The sequence below is a fragment of the Salmo salar genome, chromosome 08, assembly GCF_965601325.2.
Source record: "Salmo salar chromosome 08, fSalSal1, whole genome shotgun sequence".
In the NCBI taxonomy this organism is placed as follows: Eukaryota; Metazoa; Chordata; class Actinopteri; order Salmoniformes; family Salmonidae; genus Salmo; species Salmo salar.
In genome coordinates this window covers 43,377,501-43,396,447 of record NC_138298.1, presented here as the reverse complement: position 1 = coordinate 43,396,447, position 18,947 = coordinate 43,377,501, and the positions used below count along the sequence as shown (strand labels likewise).

The 18,947-nt window shown below is 42.6% G+C and overlaps 1 protein-coding gene across 6 annotated transcripts in view; it reads right to left on the bottom strand.

The window, feature by feature from the left end:
* klhl5 (kelch-like family member 5) overlaps positions 1–18,947 on the bottom strand; it is a 73,721-nt gene that overhangs the window by 33,633 nt on the left and 21,141 nt on the right. For 3 of the 6 annotated variants that reach the window (XM_082978700.1, XM_082978701.1, XM_082978699.1), the window contains exons 1-3: positions 18,319–18,947; positions 10,614–10,802; positions 3,786–3,922 (exon numbers count right to left, since the gene is read on the bottom strand). The exon at positions 18,319–18,947 is cut by the window's right edge. In XM_082978700.1, the coding sequence (XP_082834826.1) occupies positions 3,786–3,922; positions 10,614–10,802; positions 18,319–18,908 (916 nt within the window). In that variant the 5' untranslated portion in view covers positions 18,909–18,947. The remainder of the gene's footprint in view (positions 1–3,785; positions 3,923–10,613; positions 10,803–18,318) is intronic. The other 3 variants (XM_082978702.1, XM_082978703.1, XM_082978704.1) reach the window with 1 other exon arrangement.

Here is an 18,947-nt window from a genome sequence, read left to right as displayed (position 1 = left end):
GACCAGGACACTGAGAGGGGTCTGGGGACTGACCGGGACACTGAGAGGGGTCTTGGGGACTGACCGGGACACTGAGAGGGGTCTGGGGACTGACCAGGACACTGAGAGGGGTCTGGGGACTGACCAGGACACTGAGAGGGGTCTGGGGACTGACCAGGACACTGAGAGGGGTCTGGGGACTGACCGGGACACTGAGAGGGGTCTGGGGACTGACCAGGACACTGAGAGGGGTCTGGGGACTGACCGGGACACTGAGAGGGGTCTGGGGACTGACCAGGACACTGAAGTAAACTTAACTCACTGTCATGTTCCAGGCTGTGTGTTTTTCCTCTCCTCATGTGTCCAGTGTTGATGATGTCGTGTCCACTGGAGACACTTCTTCTTGTTTATAGCTGATTGGACAGGAACCCGGTGTGGTCGTCTGCTGTAAATAGCCAATCGGTGACAAGGATCCTCATGGATCTGTTTTCACCCACAGGACTTGTCAAACTATTCTCAGTATAAACCCTAGATATACTGTCTGTTAAAATCATCACACCATTCTCAGTATAAACCCTAGATATACTGTCTGTTAAAATCATCACACCATTCTCAGTATAAACCCTAGATACTGTCTGTTAAAATCATCACACCATTCTCAGTATAAACCCTAGATATACTGTCTGTTAAAATCATCACACCATTCTCAGTATAAACCCTAGATACTGTCTGTTAAAATCATCACACCATTCTCAGTATAAACCCTAGATACTGTCTGTTAAAATCATCACACCATTCTCAGTATAAACCCTAGATACTGTCTGTTAAAATCATCACACCATTCTCAGTATAAACCCTAGATATACTGTCTGTTAAAATCATCACACCATTCTCAGTATAAACCCTAGATATACTGTCTGTTAAAATCATCACACCATTCTCAGTATAAACCCTAGATACTGTCTGTTAAAATCATCACACCATTCTCAGTATAAACCCTAGATACTGTCTGTTAAAATCATCACACCATTCTCAGTATAAACCCTAGATACTGTCTGTTAAAATCATCACACCATTCTCAGTATAAACCCTAGATACTGTCTGTTAAAATCATCACACCATTCTCAGTATAAACCCTAGATACTGTCTGTTAAAATCATCACACCATTCTCAGTATAAACCCTAGATACTGTCTGTTAAAATCATCACACCATTCTCAGTATAAACCCTAGATACTGTCTGTTAAAATCATCACACCATTCTCAGTATAAACCCTAGATACTGTCTGTTAAAATCATCACACCATTCTCAGTATAAACCCTAGATACTGTCTGTTAAAATCATCACACCATTCTCAGTATAAACCCTAGATACTGTCTGTTAAAATCATCACACCATTCTCAGTATAAACCCTAGATACTGTCTGTTAAAATCATCACACCATTCTCAGTATAAACCCTAGATACTGTCTGTTAAAATCATCACACCATTCTCAGTATAAACCCTAGATACTGTCTGTTAAAATCATCACACCATTCTCAGTATAAACCCTAGATACTGTCTGTTAAAATCATCACACCATTCTCAGTATAAACCCTAGATACTGTCTGTTAAAATCATCACACCATTCTCAGTATAAACCCTAGATACTGTCTGTTAAAATCATCACACCATTCTCAGTATAAACCCTAGATACTGTCTGTTAAAATCATCACACCATTCTCAGTATAAACCCTAGATACTGTCTGTTAAAATCATCACACCATTCTCAGTATAAACCCTAGATATACTGTCTGTTAAAATCATCACACCATTCTCAGTATAAACCCTAGATATACTGTCTGTTAAAATCATCACACCATTCTCAGTATAAACCCTAGATATACTGTCTGTTAAAATCATCACACCATTCTCAGTATAAACCCTAGATATACTGTCTGTTAAAATCATCACACCATTCTCAGTATAAACCCTAGATACTGTCTGTTAAAATCATCACACCATTCTCAGTATAAACCCTAGATACTGTCTGTTAAAATCATCACACCATTCTCAGTATAAACCCTAGATACTGTCTGTTAAAATCATCACACCATTCTCAGTATAAACCCTAGATATACTGTCTGTTAAAATCATCACACCATTCTCAGTATAAACCCTAGATATACTGTCTGTTAAAATCATCACACCATTCTCAGTATAAACCCTAGATACTGTATGTTAAAATCATCACACCATTCTCAGTATAAACCCTAGATACTGTCTGTTAAAATCATCACACCATTCTCAGTATAAACCCTAGATACTGTCTGTTAAAATCATCACACCATTCTCAGTATAAACCCTAGATATACTGTCTGTTAAAATCATCACACCATTCTCAGTATAAACCCTAGATATACTGTCTGTTAAAATCATCACACCATTCTCAGTATAAACCCTAGATACTGTCTGTTAAAATCATCACACCATTCTCAGTATAAACCCAAGATACTGTCTGTTAAAATCATCACACCATTCTCAGTATAAACCCTAGATACTGTATGTTAAAATCATCACACCATTCTCAGTATAAACCCTAGATACTGTCTGTTAAAATCATCACACCATTCTCAGTATAAACCCTAGATATACTGTCTGTTAAAATCATCACACCATTCTCAGTATAAACCCTAGATATACTGTCTGTTAAAATCATCACACCATTCTCAGTATAAACCCTAGATACTGTCTGTTAAAATCATCACACCATTCTCAGTATAAACCCAAGATACTGTCTGTTAAAATCATCACACCATTCTCAGTATAAACCCTAGATACTGTCTGTTAAAATCATCACACCATTCTCAGTATAAACCCTAGATACTGTCTGTTAAAATCATCACACCATTCTCAGTATAAACCCTAGATATACTGTCTGTTAAAATCATCACACCATTCTCAGTATAAACCCTAGATATACTCTCTGTTAAAATCATCACACCATTCTCAGTATAAACCCTAGATACTGTCTGTTAAAATCATCACACCATTCTCAGTATAAACCCTAGATACTGTCTGTTAAAATCATCACACCATTCTCAGTATAAACCCTAGATACTGTCTGTTAAAATCATCACACCATTCTCAGTATAAACCCTAGATATACTGTCTGTTAAAATCATCACACCATTCTCAGTATAAACCCTAGATACTGTCGTCTGTTAAAAGCATCACACCATTCTCAGTATAAACCCTAGATACTGTCTGTTAAAATCATCACACCATTCTCAGTATAAACCCTAGATACTGTCTGTTAAAATCATCACACCATTCTCAGTATAAACCCTAGATACTGTCTGTTAAAATCATCACACCATTCTCAGTATAAACCCTAGATACTGTCTGTTAAAATCATCACACCATTCTCAGTATAAACCCTAGATACTGTCTGTTAAAATCATCACACCATTCTCAGTATAAACCCTAGATACTGTCGTCTGTTAAAAGCCCAGGAGGGCGTCCGTTTCTGACATACTGAATCCGTCGCGCCTGGCCCCGTCCATCACACCACGCTCAGAGTCACTTAGGTCACACGTGTTGCCCATAAAGTTCAATGGAACAGTAACTGAATGTCTTGATGCCTGTCTGCCTGCTTTATATAACAAGCCACGTCCACGTGACCCACTGTCTGTAGGAACCATCCATTTAGGTGTACGGGGTGGTGTACCTAATAAACTGTCCGGCCAGTGTGTGATATATATATATATATAGTACACTTCTTTTGTCCTGAGCCCTACACAAGGGTTGTGTGTAATTGTGTGTACCTGTGTAAGCGTATTGCACCAGCACCCACAATGCATCAGGGTCCACCCCCTCCATCTTAACCTCTTCCTGTTTGGCCTCTCTGACATCACTGGTGAACATGGCCGCAAAGTAGTCTGACACCGACGACAGGACCAGTCTGACAGGGAGGAAGGGAGGGGAATTCAGGAGGTTCAAACCACTATCATCGGACTATAACCTATAAGTCCCATCTCAGCACAGAGAGAAGGAGACAGAAAGAGAGAGAGAGACAGAGGGAAGGAGACAGAGAGAGAGAGAAGGGGACAGACAGAGAGAAGGAGACAGACAGAGAGAAGGAGACAGACAGAGAGAAGGAGACAGACAGAGAGAAGGAGACAGACAGAGAGAAGGAGACAGACAGAGAGAAGGAGACAGACAGAGAGAAGGAGACAGAGAGAAGGAGACAGAGAGAAGGAGACAGAGAGAAGGAGGGGAACTCCTTCAAGACTGTTGTTGGAAAAACATTCCAGGTGAAGCTGGTTGAGAGAATACCAAGAGTGTGCCAACCTGTCATCAAGGCAAAGGGTGGCTACTTTGAAGAATCTCAAATAAAACATATATTTTGACTTGTTTTAACACTTTTTTGGTTACTACATGATTCCATATGTGTTATTTCATAGTGTTGATGTCTTCACTATTATTCAACAATGTAGAAAATAGTAAAAAATAAAGAAAAACCCTTGAATGAGTCGGTGTGTCCAAACTTTTGACTGGTACTGTGTGTGTGTGTGTGTGTGTGTGTGTGTGTGTGTGTGTGTGTGTGTGTGTGTGTGTGTGTGTGTGTGTGTATATATATATAACTATGTTCTTCAGAAGAAAGGAGGAGAGCATGGACTTAAATCCGAAATGAGGAAATGGAAGGAGAAATGACAGTTATGTTCTGTAGTACCAATATAGGACATCAGTCATCTATAGTTCCCCTTTACGATGAGATGCATTAGGGGGGGGGAAAGAGGCCTGGTGTGTCTGGGTGTGAGAGTGTAGCGACTGTCTACGACTGAAAAACTAAATCTTGGTCGACCGAGAGAGTCTTCTTTTCCGTGTATTTTTCAAAAAATAGATGTGTTTTAATTAAAAATACATTTCCATAAGTATTCAGACACTTTAACTCAGGACTTTTGTTGAAGCAAGAACCTTTGTCAGTGATTACAGCATCGAGTCTTCTTGGGTATGAAGCTACAAGCTTAGCACACCTGTATTTGGAGAGTTTCTCCCATTCTTCTCTACAGATCCTCTCAAGCTCTGTCAGGTTGGATGGGGAGCGTCGCTGCACAGCTATTTTCAGGTCTCTCCAGAGATGTTAGATCGGGTTCAAGTCCAGGCTCTGGCTGGGCCTCTCATGGACAATCAGAGACTTTTCCCGAAGCCATTTGGGTTGTCTTGGTAACGTGCTTAAGGTCGTTGTCCTGTTGGAAGGTGAACCTTCGCCCCAGTCTGAGGTCTTGAGCGCTCTGGAGCAGGTTTTCATCAAGGATCTCTCTGTACTTTGCTCCGTTCATCTTTCCCTCGATCCTGACTAGTCTCCCACTCCCTGCTGCTGGAAAAACATCCCCACAGCATAATGCTGCCACCACCATGCTTCACCGTTGGGATGGTGACAGGTTTCCTCCAGACGTGACGCTTGGCATTCAGGCCAAAGAGTTCAATCTAGTGTCATGACGTTGTTGGTCAGGTTTATGACCCCCATAAATACTTCCCCCCCTTTCCTCTCTCTCTACTCTACAGAGTGACTCTTGGAAAGTCCTTTGTTAACATAGAGAGAGTCTGGGAACATCAAAATGTGGGGGGGGGGAAGGAACCATATTTCGGTAATAGAGCCAGTTGAAAATATGTGTTGGTACTTAATGAATATGATGTCAGATCAGTTGGTGTCTGGGACATTATTACTGATGACAGGACGACAAACTGTATCTGGGAAAGTCTACACATTCTAGTTATCACATTCACATGGAATTGTTGTGCAATTTAAAATGTTTTAAATATGAAACTATTTGTGAAAAGATTAAATGTAATTTTAGCTTCTAAATGAGAGAATTGGGTTTTCATAAGGTAAATTCTGTTCGCTCCGTGGCCACGCCCAAGTGAACAGACATTGGTTGTAAAAACTATGAAACACGCCCTTTCTCTCCCCACGACATAAGCCCCTATTAACGAAATGTAACATTTGTGTTCCCGAGGATGTGAGGACGACGGTCCAGACGTTAAAAGGGCTAATATCAAACTACAGAACTAAGCCAACTTCAGTTCAGTACGGTTCTAGAATATCAGTCCAGTACGGTTCTAGAATATCAGTTCAGTACGGTTCTAGAATATCAGTCCAGTACGGTTCTAGAATATCAGTCCAGTACGGTTCTAGAATATCAGTTCAGTACGGTTCTAGAATATCAGTCCAGTACGGTTCTAGAATATCAGTCCAGTACGGTTCTAGAATATCAGTCCAGTACGGTTCTAGAATATCAGTCCAGTACGGTTCTAGAATATCAGTCCAGTACGGTTCTAGAATATCAGTCCAGTACGGTTCTAGAATATCAGTCCAGTACGGTTCTAGAGTATCAGTTCAGTGAGGTTCTAGAACATCAGTCCAGTACGGTTCTAGAATATCAGTCCAGTACGGTTCTAGAATATCAGTCCAGTACGGTTCTAGAATATCAGTCCAGTACGGTTCTAGAATATCAGTCCAGTACGGTTCTAGAATATCAGTCCAGTACGGTTCTAGAGTATCAGTCCAGTACGGTTCTAGAATATCAGTTCAGTGAGGTTCTAGAACATCAGTCCAGTACGGTTCTAGAATATGAGTCCAGTACGGTTCTAGAATATGAGTCCAGTACGGTTCTAGAATATGAGTCCAGTACGGTTCTATAATATCAGTTCAGTGAGGTTCTAGAATATCAGTTCAGTGAGGTTCTAGAATATCTGTTCAGTGAGGTTCTAGAGTATCAGTACGGCAACTTGGTATGAACTTTGAACTCTTATTCACTAAAGAAGTGATACCTCCTAGCCGTTGAGTGAGCAGCAGCAGCTGTAAACGTGGGCTAGGAAAGGACGGACAAAGTATCTCTTCTACCAAACACACGACGGTACTACAACACATCCGTTCTACCAGACATTCTTCAGAGGACAGGAAGATCTCTGTCGGGCAACACGGCCTTCCATCTACGACCAACCTATTGAGAAGCGCAGCTCAGAGTAAATATTTCTTGCATTTTCCTTTACCAAAACGGGAGGTTATTTAGAATGCGTAAGATTCTGTATTTACGATAGCACAGCTTTTACAAGGTCCGATCAGAGACCACATCCCTTTGTTCCTCAGTCTTCCGGCGCTTTTCATTCAAAAACCCAACCCCCTTTTCTTTGTGTAACCAGCTGTTCCGTCCGCTAGGGACCTTTTCTTTGTGTAACCAGCTGTTCCGTCCGCTAGGGACCTTTTTCCTTTATGACATAATTAGTAATCAATGCATGACCCATCCTGTGTAGATGTAATTCTGTGTGATTATTTAGGTATTTAGTAAATAAATAATTAAACCAAATGTTGTATTGCTGATTCAACTTGTTAGCCAGGGTTCGTGAAGATAACCAAGAATTTACAACTTTCAGATGAGAATAAATAAAGGTGACGATTAAATATTGACTGCTAATTGATGTAAAATATTACTAGGTCTTTAAGAGTTTATTCGGAAGGTAACAGCTCTACAAACATTCTTTCGTGGTGCCCCCGACTTTCTAGTTAATTACATGATTAGTTTAAATCAGGTAATATTAATTACATAGAAAGGATTTTATAGAATAGCATGTCATATCACTTAATCTGGCATAGCCAAAGACACGACACTAGGTTTCATCAGACCAGAGAATCTTGTTTATCATGGTCTGAGAGTCTTTAGGTGCCTTTTGGCAAACTCCTAGCGGGCTGTCATGTGCCTTTTACTGAGGAGTGGCTTCCGTCTGGCCTGATTGGTGGAGTGTTGCAGAGATGGTTGTCCTTCTGGAAGGTTCTCCCATCTCCACAGAGGAACTCTGGAGCTCTGTCAGAGTGACCATCGGGTTCTTGGTCACCTCCCTGACCAAGGCCCTGCTCACCCGATTGCTCAGTTTGGCCGGGCGGCCAGCTCTAGGAAGAGTCTTGGTGGTTTCAAACTTCTTCCATTTAAGAATGATGGAGGCCACTGTGTTCTTGGGGACCTTAAATGCTGCAGACATTTGTTGGTACCCTTCCCCAGATCTGTGCCTCGACACAATCCTGTGTCGAAGCTCTACGGACAATTCCTTCGACCTCATGTCTTGGTTTTTGCTCTGACATGCACTGGTCAACTGTGGGACCTTATATAGACAGGTGTGTTCCTTTGCAAATCATGTCCAATCAGTTGAAATTACCACAGGTGGACTCCAATCAAGTTGTACAAACATCTTAAGGATGATCAATGGAAACTGGATGCACCTGAACTCAATGTGGAGTCTCATAGCAAAGGGTCTGAATACTTACGTAAATAAGGTATTTCTGTTTTTCATTTTTAATACATTTGCACACAAAAAAAAATCTTAAAACCTGTTTTCGCTTTGTCATTATGGGGTACTGTGTGTAGACTGATGAGGCTCTGTATTAATTTAATCTATTTTCGAATAGATTTATGTAACATTAAAAAAAAAGTTAAATATATTGTGGAAACAGTCAAAGGGGGGGGGGGGGGGGGGGGGGTCTGAGTACTTTCCCGAAGTACAAAATCAAAACAGGGGCTACTGGTTTCTCAGGAGGTAAAGAGGGGGAAGTCAGATGTGGAATAAATGTGAATAGTTAAAAATAGAGATCAAGAAGAAGATGATAAAGCTGTGTGTTAGATTATATTAATAATTATATATTTATACGTGTGTGTGTGTGTGTGTGTGTGTGTGTGTGTGTGTGTGTGGTGTGTGTGTGTGTGTGCGCAGTTTGTCAGAAGTTTACATACACCTTAGCCAAATACATTTAAAACTCAGTTTTTCACAATTCCTGACATTTAATCCTAGTAAAAATTCCCTGTTTTAGGTCAGTTAGGATCACCACTTTATTTTAAGAATGTGAAATGTCAGAATAATAGTAGAGAGAATTATTTATTTCAGCTTTTATTTTCTTTCATCACATTCCCAGTGGGTCAGAAGTTCACATATAAACTCAATTAGTGTTTGGTAGCTTTGCCTTTAAATTGTTTAACTTGGGTCAAACGTTTCAGGTAGCCTTCCACAAGCTTCCCACAATAAGTTGGGTGAATTTTGGCCCACTCCTCCTGTGACAGAGCTGGTGTAACTGAGTCAGGTTTGTAGGCCTCCTTGCTCGCACACACTTTTTCAGTTCTGCCCTCAAATTTTCCATGTGATTGAGGTCAGGGCTTTGTGATGGCCACTCCAATACCTTGACTTTGTTGTCCTTAAGCCATTTTGCCAGAACTTTGGAAGTATGCTTGGGGTCATTGTCCATTTGGAAGACCCATTTGCAACCAAGCTTTAACTTCCTGACTGATGTCTTGAGATGCTGCTTCAATATATCGACATAATTTTCCCTCCTCATGATGCCATCTATTTTGTTAAGTGCACGAGTCCCTCCTGCAGCAAAGCACCACCACAACATGATGTTGCCACCCCCGTGCTTCACGGTTGGGATGGTGTTCTTCGGCTTGCAAGCCTCCCCCTTTTTCCTCCAAACATAACGATGGTCATTATGGCCAAACAGTTCTATTTTTGTTTCATCACACCAGAGGACGTTTCTCCAACAAGTATGATCTTTGTCCCCATGTGCAGTTGCAAACCGTAGTCTGGCTTTTTTATGGCGGTTTTGGAGCAGTGGCTTCTTCCTTGCTGAGCGGCCTTTCAGGTTATGTCGATATAGGACTCATTTTACTGTGGATATAGATACTTTTGTACCCGTTTCCTCCAGCATCTTCACAAGGTCCTTTGCTGTTGTTCTGGGATTGATTTGCACTTTTTACACCAATGTACGTTCATCTCTAGGAGACAGAACGCGTCTCCTTCCTGAGCTGTATGACGGCTGCGTGGTCCCATGGTGTATATACTTGCGTGCTATTGTTTGTACAGATGAACGTGGAACCTTCAGGCGTTTGGAAATTGCTCCCAAGGATGAACCAGACTTGTGGAGGTCTACAATTTGTTTTCTGAGGTCTTGGCTGATATCTTTTGGCAGACCTTGAAATACATCCACAGGTACACCTCCAATTGACTCAAATGATGTCAATTAGCCTATCAGAAGCTTCTAAAGTCATGACATCATTTTCTGGAATTTTCCAAGCTGTTTAAAGGCACAGTCAACTTAGTGTATGTAAACTTCTGACCCACTGGAATTGTGATACAGTGAATTATAAGTGAAATACTCTGTTTGTAAACAATTGTTGGAAAAATGACTTGTGTCATGCACAAAGTAGATGTCCTAACCGACTTGCCAAAACTATAGTTTGTTAACAAGAAATTTGTGGAGTGGTTGAAAAACAAGTTTTAAATGACTCCAACCTAAGTGGATGTAAACTTCCGACTGTATATGTGTGTGTGTCTCTCTCTCTCTCTGTCTGTGTGTCTGTGTGTCTGTGTGTGTGTGTGCGCGCTCCTGCATGTGTGTGTGTGTGTATGTATGTGTGTGTGTGTGTGTGTGTGTGTGTGTGTGTGTGTATGTGCGCTCCTGCGTGTGTGTGTGTGTGTATGTATGTGTGTGTGTGTGTGTGTGTGTATGTATGTGTGTGTGTGTGTGCGCGCTCCTGCGTGTGTGTGTGTGTGTATGTATGTGTGTGTGTGTGTGTGTGTGTGCGCGCTCCTGCGTGTGTGTGTGTTACCTGTGAGCAGGTATCCTCCTGTCCCCTGACACCAGAGTGACGTCACACAGCTGCTTGGTCCGGAGGTAGGTCTCCATCTTTCTGGAGATCAGGTCTGCGTGTGTGTGAGCCGTGTACACACACTCGTCGGAGGACACGCACGGTTCCATCGACACGCATGAGGACAGCGTCGCACTGCTGTTGGAAGTCCTACACACACACACACACACACACACACACACACACACACACTTTGTAATAATTTTATCGCCTTTATTTAACCTGCGAGAGAAAGACAAGAAGTACACACCATCACTTTCAAGATAGTGTTTTAATTTGTCAGTCTATGGAAACCAAGATCATAGGACGACACACACACTGCACTTTAGTCTGCCCCATCCCCCTCACCCCCCCCCCCAAAAATGGCTCCCAGTTTCTCCATATCTTTACTAACAAAAGGGAAACTGAGCAGAGCACTGAGCCAGAATGGCTTTGACACTATATTCAGTAGTGGTAGTTTGGAAGACAAAACGCATCTTGGCTAGTCTGTCCATCTGTGGGTGAGTCATTGTCAGTGAATAAGTCTGTGTCTCTGTGTGTGTGTGTGTGTGTGTGTGTGTGTGTGTGTGTGTGTGTGTGTGTGTGTGTGTGTGGAACAAGTCTTTAGCTCCATCATGGCTCCCAAAGCAGCCTTTAAATTTACGAGAGAGAGATGGAGAGATGGAGCGAGAGAGAGAGAGAGAGAGAGACATGGCGAGAGAGAGAAAGAGAGGAGAGAGACAGCGAGAGAGACAGAGAGAGAGAGAGACAGAGAGAGAGAGGAGAGAGACAGAGAGACAGACAGACAGAAAGAGAGGGAGAGAGGAGAGATGGCGAGAGAGACAGACAGAGAGAGACAAAGAGAGAGAGAGAGAGATGGAGAGACAGAGAGACAGCGAGACAGATTAACAGATTCAGAGTCCATTCCTTTAGAAGACTCCTCCATAAGACTGGATATCCATTCACAGATTCAGACAGTATTCACACCCATTGACTTGTTCCACATTTTGTTGAACCAGCCTGAATTTAAAATGGATTCAATTGAGATTTTTTTTCTCACCCATCGACACACAATACCCCATAATGACTCATTATGTCTCATTTACATAAGTATTTGCACCCTTGAGTCAATACTTTGTAGAAGCACCTTTGTCATTTAGGTTAGTATTGTGGAGTAACTACAATGTTGTTGATCCATCCTCAGTTCTCTCCTATCACAGCCATTAAACTCTGTAACTGTTTTAAAGTCACCATTGGCCTCATGGTGAAATCCCTGAGCGGTTTCCTTCCTCTCCGGCAACTGAGTTAGGAAGGACGCTTGTATCTTTGTACTGACTGGGTGTATTGATACACCATCCAAAGTGTAATGAATAACTTTACCATGCTCAAAGGGATAGTCAATGTCATTTCCCCCCCCCCATATCTACCAATCAATATCCTTCTTTGCAAGGCATTGAAAAACCTCCCTGGTCTTTGTGGTTGAATCTGTGCTTGCAATTCACTATTCAATTGACGGACCTTACAGATAATTGTATATGTGTGAACATGGAATGAGTCCATGCAACTTATTCTGAACTTACATTTACGTCATTTAGCAGACGCTCTTATCCAGAGCGACTTATTTAAGCTTGCCATTACAAAGGGGTTGAATACATATTGACTCAAGACATTACAGTTTTAAACATTTTTATTCATTTAAAAAAAGGTTTTAAAACACTTTGACCTTGTGGGGTATTGTGTGTAGATCAGTGACACAACACCTAAATGTCATCCATTTTAAACTCAGGCTGTAAACAACTAAAATGTGGTGAATGACAAGGGGTGTGAGTACTGTCTGAAGGACTGAATACACTGAGAATACAAAACATTAAGACAAGGGGTGTGAGTACTGTCTGAAGGACTGAATACACTGAGAATACAAAACATTAAGACAAGGGGTGTGAGTACTGTCTGAAGGACTGTATACACTGAGTGAACAAAATATTAAGACAAGGGGTGTGAGTACTGTCTGAAGGACTGTATACACTGAGTGAACAAAACATTAAGACAAGGGGTGTGAGTACTGTCTGAAGGACTGTATACACTGAGAATACAAAACATTAAGATAAGGGGTGTGAGTACTGTCTGAAGGACTGAATACACTGAGAATACAAAACATTAAGACAAGGGGTGTGAGTACTGTCTGAAGGACTGAATACACTGAGAATACAAAACATTAAGACAAGGGGTGTGAGTACTGTCTGAAGGACTGAATACACTGAGTGAACAAAACATTAAGACAAGGGGTGTGAGTACTGTCTGAAGGACTGAATACACTGAGAATACAAAACATTAAGACAAGGGGTGTGAGTACTGTCTGAAGGACTGAATACACTGAGAATACAAAACATTAAGATAAGGGGTGTGAATACTGTCTGAAGGACTGAATACACTGAGTGAACAAAACATTAAGACAAGGGGTGTGAGTACTGTCTGAAGGACTGAATACACTGAGAATACAAAACATTAAGATAAGGGGTGTGAGTACTGTCTGAAGGACTGAATACACTGAGTGAACAAAACATTAAGACAAGGGGTGTGAGTACTGTCTGAAGGACTGAATACACTGAGAATACAAAACATTAAGACAAGGGGTGTGAGTACTGTCTGAAGGACTGAATACACTGAGTGAACAAAACATTAAGACAAGGGGTGTGAGTACCGTCTGAAGGACTGAATACACTGAGTGAACAAAACATTAAGACAAGGGGTGTGAGTACTGTCTGAAGGACTGAATACACTGAGAATACAAAACATTAAGACAAGGGGTGTGAATACTGTCTGAAGGACTGAATACACTGAGAATACAAAACATTAAGAACACCTGCTCTTTCCATGACACAGTCTGACCAGGTGAATCCAGGTGAAAAACTCTGTTAAATCCACTTCAATCAGTGTAGATGAAGAGGAGGAGACAGGTGGAAGAAGGATTTTTCAGCCTTGAGATAATTGAGACATGGATTGTGTGTGTGTGTCATTCAGAGGGTGAATGGGTAAGACTAAAGATTTAACTGCCTTTGAACAGGGGGTTTGGTAGTAGGTGCCGGTTACACCGGTTTGAGTGTCAAGAACTGCAAAGCTGCTGGGTTGGATAACCCTGAATGAATCATGAATGATGATGAGTGAGAAAGTTACAGACGCACAAATGTCATACCCTCAAGACATGCTAACCTCTCACCATTACAATAACAGGGAGGGGTTAGCATTTTATATCATACCCTCAAGACATGCTAACCTCTCACCATTACAATAACAGGGAGGGGTTAGCATTTTATATCATACCCCCAAGACATGCTAACCTCTCAACATTACAATAACAGGGAGGGGTTAGCATTTTATATCGTACCCCCAAGACATGCTAACCTCTCACCATTACAATAACAGGGAGGGGTTAGCATTTTATAGCATACCCCCAAGACATGCTAACCTCTCAACATTACAATAACAGGGAGGGGTTAGCATTTTATATCGTACCCCCAAGACATGCTAACCTCTCACCATTACAATAACAGGGGAGGTTAGCATTTTATATCATACCCCCAAGACATGCTAACCTCTCAGCATTACAATAACTGCAGGTTAGCATTTTATATCATACCCCCAAGACATGCTAACCTCTCACCATTACAATAACAGGGAGGGGTTAGCATTTTATAGCATACCCCCAAGACATGCTAATCTCTCACCATTACAATAACAGGGGAGGGTTAGCATTTTGGGGGGGTATGATATTTATGACTAACTTTCGCACACATTACTTAATGATTCATTCAAGATTATCCGTAATCATTGTGTCATTCACATGAACGTAGAAACATATTCTATTCTTATTTACAATAAAATTGACTCCATAATGACACTATACATTATTTAACCATTCATTTCTATTGGGCACAAAATAATATGAAACACAACCAAAACTAACAGCAAATGTATCCAACAAATTGTAAAGTCACATGTAGTCATTGTGTGACCAAATACTTAATTGAATTTGTCACAATACTTTTGCTCCCCTAAAATGGGGGGGGACAATGTACAAAAAGTGCTGTAATTTCGAAACGGTTCACCCAATATGGATTAAAAAAATACCCTCAAATTAGTGCTGAACGATTAACCGAAATGTCTGTTATTTTATATTTTTTAAACAACCAATTGACCAACGTTGGTTAAATTATTTGAATTCCATTTCGTTATTTATTTTCTCTGAGCTTTGATTTGCAGTTTCTGTAGAGAAATCAGATCAAGCCTGAAGTGTAACATTGTAGTAGGGAGTTGTAGTTTCCAACAGGCCAATGTTCTATATAGTTTAGCACAAAACAACTTGGTAATTAACTACAATTGACTAGAATCCATTGTTGTAAGTGTTTGTAACGCAAGATTATTGCATTTATTTTGAGAGATTGCAAAAATGTGACCTTGTCATTCAAGACAGGATAAATATATGGTTTCCGGTGACAATAAAACATGTAACTAAACAAAACATAACTTTATCTTCAACTTGTTTCTCAAACTTTATAGAAAGTCAAACTAGCTTGCACTGCGGAGCTGCCAGCTGAAAGCTAGGCTAGGTTGAAGATACCACTGTAGCTAGCTAAAAGCTAGGTTAGGTAGAAGATACCACTGTAGCTAGCTAAAAGCTAGGCTATGTAGAAGATACCACTGTAGCTAGCTAAAAGCTAGGCTAGGTAGAAGATACCACTGTAGCTAGCTAAAAGCTAGGCTTGGTTGAAGATACCACTGTAGCTAGCTAAAAGCTAGGCTAGGTTGAAGATACCACTGTAGCTAGCTAAAAGCTAGGCTAGGTTGAAGATACCACAGTAGCTAGCTAAAAGCTAGGCTAGGTTGAAGATACCACTGTAGCTAGCTAAAAGCTAGGCTAGGTTGAAGATACCACTGTAAGCTAGCTAAAAGCTAGGCTAGGTAGAAGATACCACTGTAGCTAGCTAAAAGCTAGGCTAGGTAGAATATACCACTGTAGCTAGCTAAAAGCTAGGCTAGGTAGAAGATACCACTGTAGCTAGCTAAAAGCTAGGCTTGGTTGAAGATACCACTGTAGCTAGCTAAAAGCTAGGCTAGGTTGAAGATACCACTGTAGCTAGCTAAAAGCTAGGCTTGGTTGAAGATACCACTGTAGCTAGCTAAAAGCTAGGCTAGGTTGACTGTCCATCTAACTGGGTTAATATCTCCGACTGTCCATCTAACTGGGTTAATATCTCCGACTGGGTTAATATCTCCGACTGCCCGTCTAACTGGGTTAATATCTCCGACTGCCCGTCTAACTGGGTTAATATCTCCGACTGCCCGTCTAACTGGGTTAATATCTCTGACTGCCCGTCTAACTGGGTTGATATCTCCGACTGCCCGTCTAACTGGGTTGATATCTCCGACTGCCCGTCTAACTGGGTTAATATCTCCGACTGGGTTAATATCTCCGACTGCCCATCTAACTGGGTTAATATCTCCGACTGTCCATCTAACTGGGTTGATATCTCCGACTGCCCGTCTAACTGGGTTGATATCTCCGACTGCCCATCTAACTGGGTTGATATCTCCGACTGCCCGTCTATATAGGGTAGTAGGCCTACAGCGAGCGTCCTGTATAGGGTAGTAGACCTACAGCGAGCGTCCTGTATAGGGTAGTAGGCCTACAGCGAGCATCCTATATAGGGTAGTAGGCCTACAGCGAGCATCCTATATAGGGTAGTAAGCCTACAGCGAGCATCCTATATAGGGTAGTAGGCCTACAGCGAGCGTCCTATATAGGGTAGTAGGCCTACAGCGAGCGTCCTATATAGGGTAGTAGGCCTACAGCGAGCGTCCTATATAGGGTAGTAGGCCTACAGCGAGCGTCCTATATAGGGTAGTAGGCCTACAGCGAGCATCCTATATAGGGTAGTAGGCCTACAGCGAGCATCCTATATAGGGTAGTAAGCCTACAGCGAGCATCCTATATAGGGTAGTAGGCCTACAGCGAGCGTCCTATATAGGGTAGTAGGCCTACAGCGAGCGTCCTATATAGGGTAGTAGGCTTACAGCGAGCGTCCTATATAGGGTAGTAGGCCGACAGCGAGCGTCCTATATAGGGCAGTTGGACTACAGCGAGCGTCCTATATAGGGCAGTAGGCCTACAGCGAGCGTCCTATATAGGGTAGTAGACCTACAGCGAGCGTCCTATATAGGGTAGTAGGCCTACAGCGAGCGTCCTATATAGGGTAGTAGGACTACAGCGAGCGTCCTATATTACGGTAGTAGGCCTACAGCGAGCGTCCTATATTACGGTAGTAGGCCTACAGCGAGCCTCCTATATAGGGTAGTAGGCCTACAGCGAGCATCCTATATAGGGTAGTAGACCTACAGCGAGCGTCCTATATAGGGTAGTAGGCCTACAGCGAGCATCCTATATAGGGTAGTAGACCTACAGCGAGCGTCCTATATAGGGTAGTAGGCCTACAGCGAGCATCCTATATAGGGTAGTAGACCTACAGCGAGCGTCCTATATAGGGTAGTAGGCCTACAGCGAGCATCCTATATAGGGTAGTAGACCTACAGCGAGCGTCCTATATAGGGTAGTAGGCCTACAGCGAGCATCCTATATAGGGTAGTAGGCCTACAGCGAGCATCCTATATAGGGTAGTAGGCCTACAGCGAGCATCCTATATAGGGTAGTAGGCCTACAGCGAGCGTCCTATATAGGGTAGTAGACTTACAGCGAGCGTCCTATATAGGGTAGTAGGCCTACAGCGAGCGTCCTATATAGGGTAGTAGGCCTACAGCGAGCGTCCTATATAGGGTAGTAGACCTACAGCGAGCGTGCTATATAGGGTAGTAGGACTACAGCGAGCGTCCTATATAGGGTAGTAGGCCTACAGCGAGCATCATATGTTGAACGCTGCTATATAAAGTTGACCATTCAGTAAAAATCTATAGAGAATTTTACTTCGTACAAAAAGTGGGCTAGCTAACAGAAAGTAGCCTAGCTAACAGAAAGTAGCCTAGCTAACAGAAAGGAGCGTAGCTAACAGAAAGGAGGCTAGCTAACAGAAAGTAGCCTAGCTAACAGAAAGGAGCCTAGCTAACAGAAAGGAGGCTAGCTAACAGAAAGTAGCCTAGCTAACAGAAAGGAGCCTAGCTAACAGAAAGGAGGCTAGCTAACAGAAAGTAGCCTAGCTAACAGAAAGGAGCGTAGCTAACAGAAAGGAGGCTAGCTAACAGAAAGGAGCCTAGCTAACAGAAAGGAGCCTAGCTAACAGAAAGGAGCCTAGCTAACAGAAAGTAGCCTAGCTAACAGAAAGTAGCCTAGCTAACAGAAAGTAGCCTAGCTAACAGAAAGTAGCCTAGCTAACAGAAAGGAGCCTAGCTAACAGAAAGTAGCCTAGCTAACAGAAAGTAGCCTAGCTAACAGAAAGTAGCCTAGCTAACAGAAAGTAGCCTAGCTAACAGAAAGTAGCCTAGCTAACAGAAAGTAGCCTAGCTAACAGAAAGTAGCCTAGCTAACAGAAAGTAGCCTAGCTAACAGAAAGGGGGCTAGCTAACAGAAAGTAGTCGAGCTAACAGAAAGTTTAACGCTATAAACGTACACTGAAACATAGGTCCATGTTAAAGCACCGAGAGGAGACATTAGGCTAAACTCGTCTCATTCTCCTCATACCTGCAGGAGCTGGAGGCATTGTCGTCGTGGTTGTTATTACTCTCGGCTCCCGTCAGTCCCGTCTCCTCTTCAGCCGCGGGAACACCCGCCTCCGGTACCGGCGGTTGGAGAAGCGATGAGCCCTCCCCGGGGCGCTCTGTGTCTGTTACCGGCCGAGAGTGAGAGAAAGACAACGGGTCGACCCACTCCGGTTGGTTGAATGACCGCGGACAAGAGGAATGTTCAGCTGCCGCGGCTACAAACGGTGTTACCGGGAGGTTATCAGTGGGACTCCCAACAGAATTATCCATAAACTTTCTGTTGTTGGCGTTGCATGAATTATTTCCACTACAACTGCCGTTACCACTAGTTCCAACTGCTACTAAGCAGTTATTTCCTGTACCGGCGCCGTTAACGATTCCGTTACCGGTAGAACAGCCACTAACAGAGGGGCTGTGGTACTCTCCGGGGCTGGCCCCCGCTCCTCTCCCGGTAAAGAAGTCTCCTGGCGGGGGAACAGCCGGGTGACCGAACCACCTCCATCGGCTTCGGAGGATTTGCTTCACATCGAAGTCCTTCCGTGATGAGGAGCTGGAGCCGCTGGTCGACATTCAGGCTCTTGAGACCGGGAGAAATGTCCCGGAGCTCGT